The sequence below is a fragment of the Lepidothrix coronata genome, unplaced genomic scaffold (assembly GCF_001604755.1).
Source record: "Lepidothrix coronata isolate B3197 unplaced genomic scaffold, Lepidothrix_coronata-1.0 Scaffold97, whole genome shotgun sequence".
Taxonomy (NCBI): domain Eukaryota; kingdom Metazoa; phylum Chordata; class Aves; order Passeriformes; family Pipridae; genus Lepidothrix; species Lepidothrix coronata.
The window spans coordinates 2,280,495-2,294,497 of NW_016690277.1; the positions used below are offsets into that span (position 1 = coordinate 2,280,495).

Genomic DNA, 14,003 nt, shown 5'->3' on the forward strand with positions numbered 1-14,003 from the left:
CATAACATTTCCTTCCATTAGAATTTGGGAAACAATCATATTCACATACAAATGTTTGTGAAACTTGCATATGGAGATATATATGATCATTAAACACTTATCTACCATTTTCTTTAATATTTTTCTGTATGAAATGATTTTTCTTTTTTAGAAATTCCATGTTAAATGAAAACAGTTAGTTTTCCTGACTATTTTTTGATGTGTGGATGCAAAGTTTGGTGCAAAAAATAATTATGCATAGAAACACAAACCACTGACGTCAACAGTGATTGAGCCATCTGAATAACATCAGACACTTGCTATTAAAAAAATAGGAAGATTTATTTTACAAAACTTAAAATATAAACATAATCATAATGTGTGAAGGTCACAGAACACTGAGATCATCAATTCCAACCTTCAACAACACACACTAAACCACACTACGAAGTATATTTATGTTACTCTGCAAAACTTAATTGTACAACCTGAAAATATGAAGATATCCAAGTGGAAACACCTTAGGCTTTAGAACAAAAACATCAGAATTATCATAAATATTCCACTTTTTTTTCTTACACACCCACAACCAATAATTTTGAAGTATTTGAAAAATATTTTATATTAAAATTATATTCCAGTGAAAATTTTGACTTCATGGAATTCAGGCAGGGTTTTTTAGAATCACTGTTGCATGTCTTCTGAGGTAGGGAATTTGAAAATAGATATTTAACCTAACAGTACTTGATGCAAAACAATTTCCAGGGCAATTATTTCAATAAAAGCAAACAAATGGCTTTGAAATATGAAGTTCAGATAGAAGACTTTTCTATAACAGCCATTTAGTAAGGTTTTTTTCCAATAACATGTATTTACCCTCCAGCATATGACCATGACTTTTAGTTTAATTTTAATTTCAGTGACGATGTCAATAATAATTTGATCCAATTTTTAAAGCAAACTCTTAAAATAACTTCAGATAAATCAGACACTTGTTCATTAAGCAAACCCACGAACTACTCAGTTTATTTTATTAATTTTTTTAAAGCTTTCAAAATCTAAGTTAATCCTGAGGAATGGTCCAAGAACTGCATCACATAGAGAGAATTTTCTCCCATTTGAAAGAGTTTACTGGTTACAATGAAAGCATGTTTATTCAACAGCTAGTTTTAATATATAGTTAAAATCTGAAAACTGAAAAAAATCTGATTAGGAAAAAGCTGATGTAAACAAAATTTTGCTTATGTTTTCTTAATAGTTAAAGTTCTAGTGGTTATGAACAATTCAGTCATTAGGTTATGATTTAGACATGTGCTTTCAATGGTGTTTTTTAGATGAAGAATCTTTCACAGCCTTTTGAAAACTGCCCTCGTGTTGTTGTATTTTCCATCTTTCCCGGTATCTGAGGTTGCACAGTTCACTGCTCAGCAAAACATGTGCCCTGGCTGTCCAAGCAGAAATGCATTATTCAAAGTGTAACACAAAACCTACCAGGCAGGCAGCTGCAGGTGAAATTGTTCCTGTCGTGCTTCTGGGCCACATCGGTGCAGGTCGCGTTGTTCTGACAGGGCTGGCTCTGACAAGCATCAAATTCTTCACACAGGGAACCCTTATAAGCATCTTCACACTCACAGAAAAATGTTGCCTAAAAAACAAACAGGATATGTCCTTCCCAATATATTTTCAAAGATTATGTTTTCATTTAATACCCTACTGAACATAGATGTTCGGGTTTCCTGTTTATAACAACAACAGCTGCCATAGATACATCAAATACTAAACCTGCACTAATTCTTCAGCTAAAATTTTTAATGATGTCGGGTCATTTCATCCAGACAAGGAGGCTGGGATCAGATCCATAATACCTAAATCACTATAAATTTTTTCTTCCATTCCAGAAACTAGATTTATAGGCTGAAATAACTGTCAGGATAAGTAATGTGCAGATTTACTGCAAAAAAATCCTACTACAAACATGCACCCTTCAAGGGAAGGGCAGGACTGGCTCCCAGGGGGTCACTTCAGTGGTGCTACAGCAGTAACAACCCCTTCAATTTTGTTAAAATATGTCTTCTTCCCAATGTATTCATTACTTTTTCCAAACCCTGCTGCTTAATAAAAAAACAAGACCACTACCCCTGCTAAAGGGGCATGATATGACATTTTTAGTAATAATATAATTAAAATTAGATTTAAAAAAACTTTACCTCACTAACATTGCCAAGGAAGGTTCAAAGAAAGGAAGCAAGGTAAGTTATCTCATCTGCAGTATAGATTTAGGTTAAATATCTATCTGAATTTGCTCAATAAACACTAGATGGCAACATCACTCACAGGTTTCAAAGCCAGATCATTAGGGCTGGAACGCAGCTGTCCCATGCACAGACATTGTAATGCAAATGTGCATGGAAGTAGAAACAAAAAGAGGGGGGTCTGCTATTTTTTACTCGTGTTTGCTTCATATGAATAAACATCTGTGGCTTAAGTAGAAAATAATCATCTTCACATAAATAAAAAACTTTACTCAGTAAACCCCAGATTTCAATCTTCCTTACAAATACCTCACTGGTAGAGTTATTCAAGGATCAATATGATACATCTCTAAAACTTAAAATGATGGGCATGTTATTTATCAGGAGTGCAAGAAGTCCTTGCTAAGTGTACTAAGAGTACAGTCTATAAATGTTCTGGAATTTACCCAAGCCTCTTCACAAAATAGCTCTGAATATCTCACATATTAGAAACGACAGGTTTCCAAACAAGGCTGCAGTTCAACAGAAAGTCAGGCAAGCAAAACAGAGTCAAAATTATTGTACTCCCATAGTACAGTAACTTACTTTAAAGATAATTCATGTGAGCTGCCTACAGACACACAAGCAGCCCGGCTCTGCCTGCACTAACATCCTGCTACAGCAATATAAGTATTAATACATTTAAACAGCGCAACAATCAGCCACTGCTTCAACAATATTGATTAAATAAGAAGTTAAGAAAAGCTCAGATAATATTGATATCACTCGAAGAGTTTAACATAGGCATCAATTTACCATAAAGAGTAGTTAACAAAATGGGTTTTGAAAGCTGCAAAAGAAAAGCATTGTAACACTTCAAACTGAAATATCTAATGACAGGTAACAGTTCTGAGGTGCTGACAAGTTATTCTATAGAGAAGATTAGGTGTTATTGTCACTTCCCCCAACTGATACTATTACTGTTTCCCTGAATAGCTAACATGTACTAGCATATTTGAGGAAAACTAAGTCAAGAAGCAGCACCACATTGCCACACCAGCAGTATTAATGTCACTATCAAAGAACTCCCAAACCATCTACTATCTATAAACAGTTCACCTGTGTATTTTACTTGATTAAGCGAGTGCAAAGCTATAATATATCATTTTGGATGGCAATAAAATAAATTTCTTAAATAATCTGATATTATGCAAGCTGTATCATATTATAAATATAGTTGGAATATAGTAATGTTTTCCCTATTTTAAGTAAGCAGAGTAATAAGTACTTTTTTTTACAATAGTAAAGAAACTGTTAAGAGGACAAGAATAAAATTTATGTCTATGCTTTCTCTTGCTGAGAAAGACTTTCAGTATTTATTACAACTCCCAGTGAGTTGCTATAATATTTGAGCAAAACATTGCTGTACGATAATTACATACTTTGTATTTAGGAATATATTGGACTTAGGAAAATAAGCCCATATGTAGGGCAGCTTGCCTTCAGGTATACATTAGGGTTTCTTATAATTTGCCTTTTTACAAATTATAATTAAATATATCTACCCCAAAGCTTCTAGTCCACAGAGAAGAGATGGAATCCATTGCTATTCATTTCAATATGTTATTTCTCTGTGCCAGCAGAGGCCAGTTATTTTTGTGTAAATCTCATGGGTTCTAAATCTAGCAATAAAATCTCATTTTTACACAGCCAGCTCTTCCATATTTTACATGGGAGAACTGAAGTTATGGAACAGAACAATCTGTGAAAGAAACAACTTTATCCCCATATATAAATAAAGTTGTGGCATTCAAAATGAATAGATGGGCGAAGTTCACTTCAAAATCCTACATGAAGTCAGAAATTCACACCAGACAAATCTCTCTTCTTTGTGTTAATACAAATACTTTTCTCTTCCATTAACACCTAACTGGTTTGAGGACAACTTACTCTGGTGTAAGGCTGAGTATACGAATCTGAAAGTTGTATTGTGATGATGCCAAGACCAGTGTTGTACTTTTGACACATTCCTGCTTCCCTCTTGTGGACAAATGGCAAGCATGGCAGGAAGGCAGAGGTACAAAGTTCATACAAAGCAAGGAAAAGGCATCACTTGGACTCAGCAAAACCTCACAGAACTTTGTTCAAAGTGGTGGATTTTATGTTACTTTCAAAAGCAACAGTAATTGAAAAAGAAACTCTGCATTAAAAGTTTGCTTTTCATATCCACAGTCTATAAAAAGTAGAGTAGAAGTCAAGTTATGTATCAGTAAGGAATGAGTAAAAACTGTCCAAGACTCCCAGGTTAGACCAGAATTCATTTGTTTACAGTTGTATGCACTCCATAGATAACAGTTTGCCACTGTGCTCATACCACTGCAGATTGTTAATTACATTCAAATTTCCCATTAAGCAGATGTGTTCCTACATTCTTCTACATTAAACTAGATTTGAAATAAAACTATGAAGTCCATAAAGCCCCAAAGACAACCATAAATCTTCTTGGCACTGGGAGCAATGACTACAGCCAGCAGAGCTCTGAGCTTGTTCATGGTATTAGGTCTTTTATCTATTCTTCTAAGAAGTTGCTTTGCATCCTGCAAGACTAGATTGTGCAAAACAGAATGAATTATAGATAAAAACAAACAGCAAATCACAAAGGACTTGCTGTAAACTTAAAGAAAATTAAAGTTTAAGTTCTGCAAAAAGAACTGTGTCCTGGGAAACCAACGCAATGGTCGTACATGTCAAGCGTGTAATTTTGGCAGTTGCTTGCTCCGTCGTTAGGGAAATCATGGAGATATTTTAGGGTATATTTCACATAGTTTGAGTTAAACAAAGGCAAAAACATTCTGCTTGATGAAATACGCACCTTCTATTTTTACCTTATGCTGGGCATGAATCAGTTTCTCAGCTGAGAATAAATTCTCTTATGCAAGTTAATAGGCTGAGGAGCAAAGAAATCTCACAGATCTAAACAAACACCATGGACAAAGAGACAACACAGCAGTTTTATTCTCCCTGAAGTAGGAGGCTGGACATAAATTATGTGCATTTTGGTCACTGTATCTGAGGTTTTAGTGAGCCCAGCAGGCTACCTGGCACAGGTTTGATGGCACTCGAGAGGATCACTGGGGACATTCCTCATTTGTTCAAGTTCTAGAAAATTCAGGAGCAGTTTGTAACATGTGAAAATAGAAGAAATTGCATTTCTAAAAAAAAAAATTTATTCATACAAATATATTTACATTAATTTTTATATATTATTTTGTCCTTAGAGATATTGAGATTCCTGCTAATTGCAGATCTCTGACTGCCATTAATTGATAGACACCTCTCCAGAAATGGACTTCAACATGGTTTCTGTGTCCCACAGGGACAGAGTCGGTCAACTACAGCCTAGTGCATGTTACATCCAAAACACTGCCTCAATAAACTTTCCTGTTAATAGATTCAGAGAAAGAAAAGTGGAAATATAAGAACAGTCCTAAATTTTTCTATTCATTTGCCAGGGAAAACAACATACCACATGTGCACAAGGCAGGGCTCATTTATCACTAACTATTCCAATTTTAACACATAAATTTTTCAGTGCCAAGATTACAAGTAGGGACATATAAATACTGATTTATCTTTTTTTGAGTGAAATAATTGCTTCTCTTTCTTGTCGTGAAGTCGATCTGTCTTTCCTTTTAAAGAAAATTTTACTTTACTTGCCATGTCTTAAATATTTATAACACATGGATAATTATTAAAGGCCATATATGCATTTTCCTTAACGCAGAAAAGCGTTAATTCTTCTGCATAGATACAGGAAATAATTTATTTTTATTTTGTGACATATGACACGCAACAAGAGAAAAAAATTAGTCATAAAAATGGACAAACAACATGAAAATATACAAAATAAGGCTATTTAGTAAAGGCTTTAACTCTCAAATTGACAAAAAAATGGAAAAAGACTAAATTTTGATATGATGTTATACACAGTAAATTTGAACATATTATTTACATAAGTGAAGTTCAAGATGCCAAATTTATAAAATAAAAATTATAAATATAGTAAAGCAGAAAAACTAAACTGGACTATGAAACCCTGTATCTGAATGAATAATTTACTTGGATACCAGCCAGCTGGTATAGCAGAGTAGCACTTATTTCTAAATGCATCTTGCAATAATTATGTTCACACATTACCTCCAGCATTTTATAAAATTCATTTTTGAGAAATAAAACAGACAATTATTCCAGATGCTAGCACTGCCTTGTATATATAGATTACTGTAGCAATTTAATTATTGTTGTTACAATTCAAAACACCCTTTTTCTATCAAACATGCTTATTGAGAATTTAAACCAGAAAATGGTAGCAGATGAACTAAAAGTGAATTCACTAAATATGCCAAATTTTCTGTGCTCAGAGCAGGCTCACAGCTGTTAATATTTACTCAACAGTTACTATTGCTTTTATCTCCCAAATGAATATTAATAAAACCAAAGATTAACTGCGCATATTTGTGCTGTAAATGACTTTTAATCCATGAAATAAAAAATAACATGTATAGAAGGTAACAGAGTATACAGGATCTAAGTCACAGAAGGCCAGTCTGGTTTTGTAAAAGCAAAACACAGAATGCAAATTTAACAGATTTGGTTCTTATTTTCTCATATTACTTGACCACATAAAAAATCCACAGTGGGCAGTGGAATTGGCATTGTAATCTCTCAGTGTAGTATTACGTAAAAGAGAAAGATGTACAGGAAAACTCTCAAGCAATACCAAATTACTCAGTTCTGCTTCTTCTCATAATTATGCTCAGATAATTCCATTGCACTGACCAGTGTATTCTGAGTGACCAGTTATTAAGATGTGTAGAGATAAGCACTAAATTAAATCAGACCTAAGACCAAAACAAGGTTGAAGACTTAAACTGGAACACATTGGTCTGGAGATTGGAGATCCCAAGTGTCCACCACATGGGCCTTTTCTCATAAAGAAACATTCTTAGGTAGTGGCAGGATGCAGTACAAATTACCTTCTACCTGATCAGAATAATTGGGTTTGCTGCCAGGAAGGGTAAGAAACTTTGCACCTCATATCTGTTATTTTCTTACTTCAAGTGCTTCATTTCTAGGTATAGGCAATAAATATATGGTTGTTATCCAGTAACACCTGTGAGCTTTAGAAGGCTGTGACACAGCAGCAAGGCATGCACACACTCAGAGTCTGAGTTTATAGTTTCGTGGAGTTGCCACACTTCAGGAAGGTCTCGATAAGTTCCCCTTACCTCATCTGGTTTGGTGATACATTTTCCTTTCCCCGAGCACTGCAAGTTCTCTGAATGGCTTCCCACAGGCAGGCAGGTACTGACTTTCACTACCACGGTCAAGCGTAGAGCCACAATGCACTTGGTAACTGAATCGTTCAAAAAACCTTTAAAAAAAAAAAAGAAACTATTCTTACTACGTGACAAAAACACTGATACATATTAGTGCTCTACAGCTAGACAAGTAGATAAAACTGATTTGAAATAAACTGTCAACCAAGAACAGCATTGCTCCCACTTAACACACATTCTATCTGAATTCAATGCGTGTAAATATAAACAAGAACACAGTTTGGAGACAAACGCTCATTATATTGATTAATAAAAGAAAGGCAGGATGGTGAAACGCATCTACTTCCAGAGCTCTGATCTGCAATCATTTTTTAGGTCTCAAATAATCAAATGCTTATGCCTGCTATCTTTTTGATATGTAAAAAAATATATTTTTAAGTTTTCTAATGACAAGGAACATCAAAATCAAATTTTGCGGAGGAATGTGTTTAAATGAATTCACAAAAGTTCCTTCAGAGCTCAAAAGCACACAGATTCATTACATTGGCTAAAGATGCAGAATCCCTTTGTCTCTATTTTTTATTAAGTTTGCAAAAATATACATACACAACTTGACAGCATTTCTTTGTGTATTATTGAATGCAAGTATTATTGAATGTCTGATCTGATTTCTCTATAAGGTGATATAGCAGGTAGAGATGAACAGTACATGGAAATGGGAACATTTGACAAAGAAGAGGGAAATTCATAAATCTCTGGCTAGCACTTGTAATTGCATGGAATTGTAAACCTTGTTGGTTGGAAGCTATTAAAACACACTGGAGCTTAACGACATCACTATCACCCACATTTCTAACAGAGATATCTGGAAAATAAAATAAAGGACAGCAGGAAAAATAAAATATGGCACATACACAGCCCATGACATACACAATTAAGTCAGAGTTCTTTTCAAAACATAGACTCTGCTCCTGTACTTCCCTTGTGCTCGAACTACATTGTTCCAGCACAGGGATTAAACTCCTGGGTTACAGCCCTTCCACCTGTGGCTGTTTTGTTTGGGGAGCTTGTGGCAGAATAAATGTGCACTGATATAAAATGTGTAAGTTTGGTACAGTGTATATACTGTATGCAGAATACATGCATAAAAAAATCCACCAAAGATCCTTCCATAAATTGTCAAATTTGGCTCCACTATCCTTAGTGTAGATAGACTCCAAAGGCTATTTGAGTGTAGTACCAGTATGGAACACTACAGATACAGAACCATTGCAGCATTATTCTTTTCTTTAGAAATTAATACAGGGAGAATTTAAGCTAAAAAATTGATGGGTTTTTTTTTAAATATTCTTATTTTTAAAAAGAATCACAGTAAATAGATGCAAGAAGTGTATGACATAGAATTTTTTTTTCTAACATTTTCTACTTTAAATTCTAAAATCCACTTACAGCCTAAACCTCTAAGGAGCTTCAATGATGCAGTCTAGCTTCTTGCATTATAGACTGGAAATAGCACAACATTTAGTCAAGCAAAAAAAAAATAGTACAACAAAACATTTATTATGAACAGGAATAAACAAAAGTTTTGTGGAACACTTAGAACATCAAGTGAATTTTCCTTCAGAACAGCTGCTAAGCATTACTTACATTCTGCATACAGAAGTGTCAGGCATGACTAATTCTACAAATTCCATAGAAAATCATATGGAAGACTTCCATTCTTTGTCCTTCATTTTTAGATTTCACTTTTTGAAATGCTGCCTTCTTTCAACAATTAGTTGTCTACAATCCCTACACCCTGTCTTCAAACAGGAAAATCTCATGTCCAACATAGACACCATCAGCTTGAGTGTAGCCTTTACAAGTTAGCTAAATATTTTAAGGGATCAGATAAAAAAAAAAAAAAAAAAAAAAAGAAGATGTTTTGGGTATGGTTCCAAATGTCTAATGGTCTGTTTTTGCTAGTGAAGATTATTGTAATCTGATGACCTCTCCAGAGCTAGCCAATTTATTCTGGCCTGAATATATACCCTATTTTTACCCATCTGTTCAAAGATGCAGCCAGAATTATTTTCTTTAACAACTGAATGCGATTGTCACTGGCAGTCCTGCAATTATACGTGAATGCTTGGAAGAATGTGGTATTTAGGAAATGTCTTTGGGTTCACATTTGCTTGTCTGAAGCAGATTGTTACATATTCTTCAGGACAGTTCCCTAAAGAAATATTAAATCAATCTTCTTTGTACTTTGAATCCTGTTACTATTTTGGTATCAAAAGCCCTTCGGCAAATCACTGAAAAAATCATTATTCTCACTGGAACGCCACATATTTTCCTGTAATTTCCAATTATCTCACCTGATTTCCAAATACTAGAAAAATACAAACACGGATATTTATTTTCACTCTACAGAAGTTGCATACAACTTTTGGAGATCTCTAGATTTTAAGGCTAAGAGAAGCTTGTCTGACTACCTAAATATAATTCCCTGCTTAACTCAGGTCATAGCACTTCAATTAATTCCTTCCCCAATTCCCATAACAGCAACTGAACTAGAGTGAGTTTTAAGTTCTATTTTTAACTTCTAGGTAGGAGAATAATTTCAGAGGCATATTTACAGCTACCTTCATCTAAGGTCTGGAGAAAAACATTACAGCAGTTTATATCAAAAGGTAATTTTGTTCAGTTCAACCTTGCTGGTTTTCTAAAGCCAGTTAAAACATAATGACATCGAAGCATTTTCAGTTGCAGAATTCAGGGTTGAGCTATTTACAGTAATGTTAGGGAAACAATTCTAAAGTCTAATAAATCATAATGTGACATGAATAGTCATTTAGATTGCAGAGGAGGCGTTTGCAGGGTTTGTGCACACACATTTGATAGTCTGAGAAATGCCTGCACGATTTCCCTGGCAGTATGTGTGGTAAAATACACTACAGCTCATCCCTCCCTGGTAGTTTCACCTACTTATGTCTAGGAGCACCGAATACATATGCTCTGTTTCACTCACATCAAGAAAGTTAAGAATGAAAAAGAAGGAATAAAGTCAAAACCAAAGATGACAGGTGTCATCATTATGTCCAGGTGCTTTCAGCAAGGTCATATCATGCTGTTCAGATTGCCACTGCTTGCACTTTCTAGACTACACAAACTGATTTGCTTCTTCGCATTTCTGAACAATGTCTTCCTTCTAAGCACAGCAGACTGAGGTCAGCAAGCTGGTCCATATTGGACAGCCAAAGGAAGACTGAAGCTAACAGACCACCAACTAAGATCATTATCTTATTGCACATAATAGTAATGAAAGGCATAACACTTCACTACAAATGGTTAACTAACTCTTAGTGTGTACCCGACACTCGGACACACACAAACACTTGCCTTTTGCTATTGGCTCAAATGTATTTCTCTGTATTCCACACAGTGAATACATGTATTCCAACAGATACTCACCTGTGGCTGAAATAATAGATTATCATTTTAGTTCCCTACATTAAAGTTCCAGTTTGCAAAAATATAGGTCTTTCAGTCCACCTAGAGGTTTCTTGCATGAGTGAGAATGACTGCCAAGGGGATTGGGCACTCACTCACAATGAAGTATCAGTCCTGAAGTTTTCAACTTATTTTTAGCCTGGTTTCCTAAGGAAATGAGACAGCAGTGGGATGTCTATCAGTTTCCATCTGTTCTCTTTTTCTCTCTCAACACCTTCCCACACCAAAAGCTTTTGGGGTCAGTAGCCAACTTCAACATTTTGCAAAGCAGTGAAGTTCTCAAAGACACCAGGTGCCTGCAGCTTCCCTATACAGGATACAGTCCTGGCACCAAGGGCATTGATAAGCCTAAATGGGTAGGAAAACAAAAAAGGGCCCCAGAATAAGGTGTACAGTACAGTCAGCTATTCATTGTTTGGAAAATGGGAAACTGGGATATATTCAAATGGAAAAAAACCAGACACTATCAGTCTTTCAGGAGCAAAGAAGCAGTATTTGGTGTGCCTGCACCACATCTTCAGTTCAGGTTATGTAGTGACATAATGAAGCTATAATACTTGCAGATCAGATTTCAGCTTCTACAAACAACACTGCTGTCATCAGAGCATATTGAACCATAGTTTATAAGCTTTAGTGGTCCAGGATAGAAGCTACAGGACAGTTCATCCACAGATGATGTAAAGCCACAGAATTAACCTAAAGAATTTTCTGTTTGACCATATCTCTCACATCAAAGGAGAAGATGTTATCCAGCAAGCTAAACAAGAGTGGTCAATATGCTCAACCTTTTGTGGCCATTGAACTTTGCAGACATAATACTTTAAAGAAAGGAAGCTAGAAAAGAAAGAGAACTGTATTTTAATTGCAGCAATCACCAGGGAAAAAAAAGGGAAAAAAAGGATACCTGAATTCTAGTTCTTTCTCCTAAAATGTTTTATGTTCAAGTTTCATCCAAAGATTATTTCATGTCCATAACACTCACACTGTCCATGCATCATATGGCTACCATTCAAAACTATGAAAATTACTATGAAAACAGGAGTCTATACTAATCCTCACCAAGCTTCAGTGCCTTTTTGATTCTAGGGATCAAGTAGTAAATTGATTTTAACTATATAAACCAATTTTCCTCTCTTATGGCACTGCATATCACAATGTCAAATAGTTATTCATTGAGCAAATCTAAGCAAGCTCAATCCTTCACTTGTTCATGGAAGTCACATTCAACTCCTTTTAGAAACCTAACAAATGAAAAAGCATAACAAGATGTGCTCATGACACACTTGATTCTGAAAATTTACCTTTACAAGTTGAAGTAGTAGAGACCTGCTTTTGAGTTACAAATGGACAAACTGTTATCACCTTTTCCATGACCCTAAAACTCAGGGTTAAGGCCTATCAATACCCACAGAGCTCTGACACCAATACTGTTCTACAGAATTTGGAAAACGGGTCAGGAATCCCTTCCTTGTCTGCTCAGGATGATTATCATACATAAGCAGAAAACAAGAAATGAGAAACAGGTAATCAGTGCCATTCTCAATTTTTGATGCAGTACTTCAGTGCCATCAGCACCATACCGAACATCTGAGATCATTCTCTAATGATGCTGCTAGGCAACACAGCATCTGGGGATACAAAAATACAGCTGCAATAACAAGATTGCTATTTTGTCCACAAATAGCACTATTTATAGGTGGTACAACTCTCCCAAATTCTACATAGATCAGCATGCTTACTGTGCTTTATTGGAGATATTGTTATCAACATTGAAAACTCAGCCTGGGCTCCTAAAATCAAACATATACTTTCTTTTCGGGCATAATCACTTGAAGGTAAGCGAGTTGCTGGTGAAGTTACATTCTCAGTAACATTACTGCAATTCTACCAGAGGCAGATTGACAATGATAGTGTTACAGTGGTGTAACTGAAAACAAAATTTGGGTGTCAGAAAATTATTACCAAAACGTTGGGAAGAAACAGCACACAGCTGGACTTTCAAGCTGGATCTCAGTTTTGCAGGACTGGTAGTTTAAATATATTTATGAACTGAGCAAACCAATTGAATTCACTCAGCATAGAAAAATAAACAAGCACACGTCCCATTACATTTCCTCTATAACAAATAGCAATTTCTGAATTTCATTGTTACTTAAACAATTACCCAACTTAATAGCTTTACTGGACCAAAACCCACAATGGAACTATGAAATAGTTAGCCAGCAAGAGCACACTTACATTTACAAAACCACTTTCATACTGCCTATGAAGGAGATGTGACAGCTTAGAGTGTGACCTTCTGCCACAGCCTCAAGGACTCTGCTTACGGTCCAAAATGCTGGTGAAAGCCCAAAAAAGGGTGACAAGACCAGTCTTCTAAAAGATTTCCTGTATCACAATTTCCCATTGTATGCTAATTTGTCAGCATTTCAACAATATTGTCAAGCTGGCAGTGAACTATTTTGGGCATAAATGTAGACCACCAGAATCTCTGATATCACACCTCATAAAAGCAGTTGAATGTGGTGGAATACAAATGACGTAGCTGGGGCTGCAATAAGGGGAGCTGTGGAAGGTGGGATGGCAAGGTTGGCAGGGGCATATCTATAGTGACTTAGAGGTATCACTTAGATATATCTATAGTGACCTCAACTTAGAGGCTTTATGAGTGGCCGCCCTACTTTTAAATACACTTTACAGTGTGTTACACTACTAGTTGAAGATCTCAAAGCAGTTTACAAGCATTATTAAAATGCACCCCTCATTGTCCTCACATTGGTACATTGCATAATGCACCAGTTGTGCATTGGTGTCCTTATTTCACAGGTCAGGTTAAGCAGTCTATCCAAGATCCCACAGTGCAAAAAACCATGGGATCAACTGAACATAAATATCATGACTGGCCACAAAAGTCGTACTCGAAGAATGAGAAATCTTAAAATTAAATAAACAAACAAAAGGT

The 14,003-nt window shown here is 35.5% G+C and overlaps 1 protein-coding gene across 1 annotated transcript in view; it reads right to left on the minus strand.

Annotated features, from left to right (window-relative positions):
- Positions 1 to 14,003, minus strand: part of DNER (delta/notch like EGF repeat containing) — a 119,478-nt gene that overhangs the window by 37,376 nt on the left and 68,099 nt on the right. The window contains exons 5-6 of the mRNA XM_017822288.1: positions 7,499 to 7,644; positions 1,471 to 1,624 (exon numbers count right to left, since the gene is read on the minus strand). Of these exons, the coding sequence (XP_017677777.1) occupies positions 1,471 to 1,624; positions 7,499 to 7,644 (300 nt within the window). The remainder of the gene's footprint in view (positions 1 to 1,470; positions 1,625 to 7,498; positions 7,645 to 14,003) is intronic.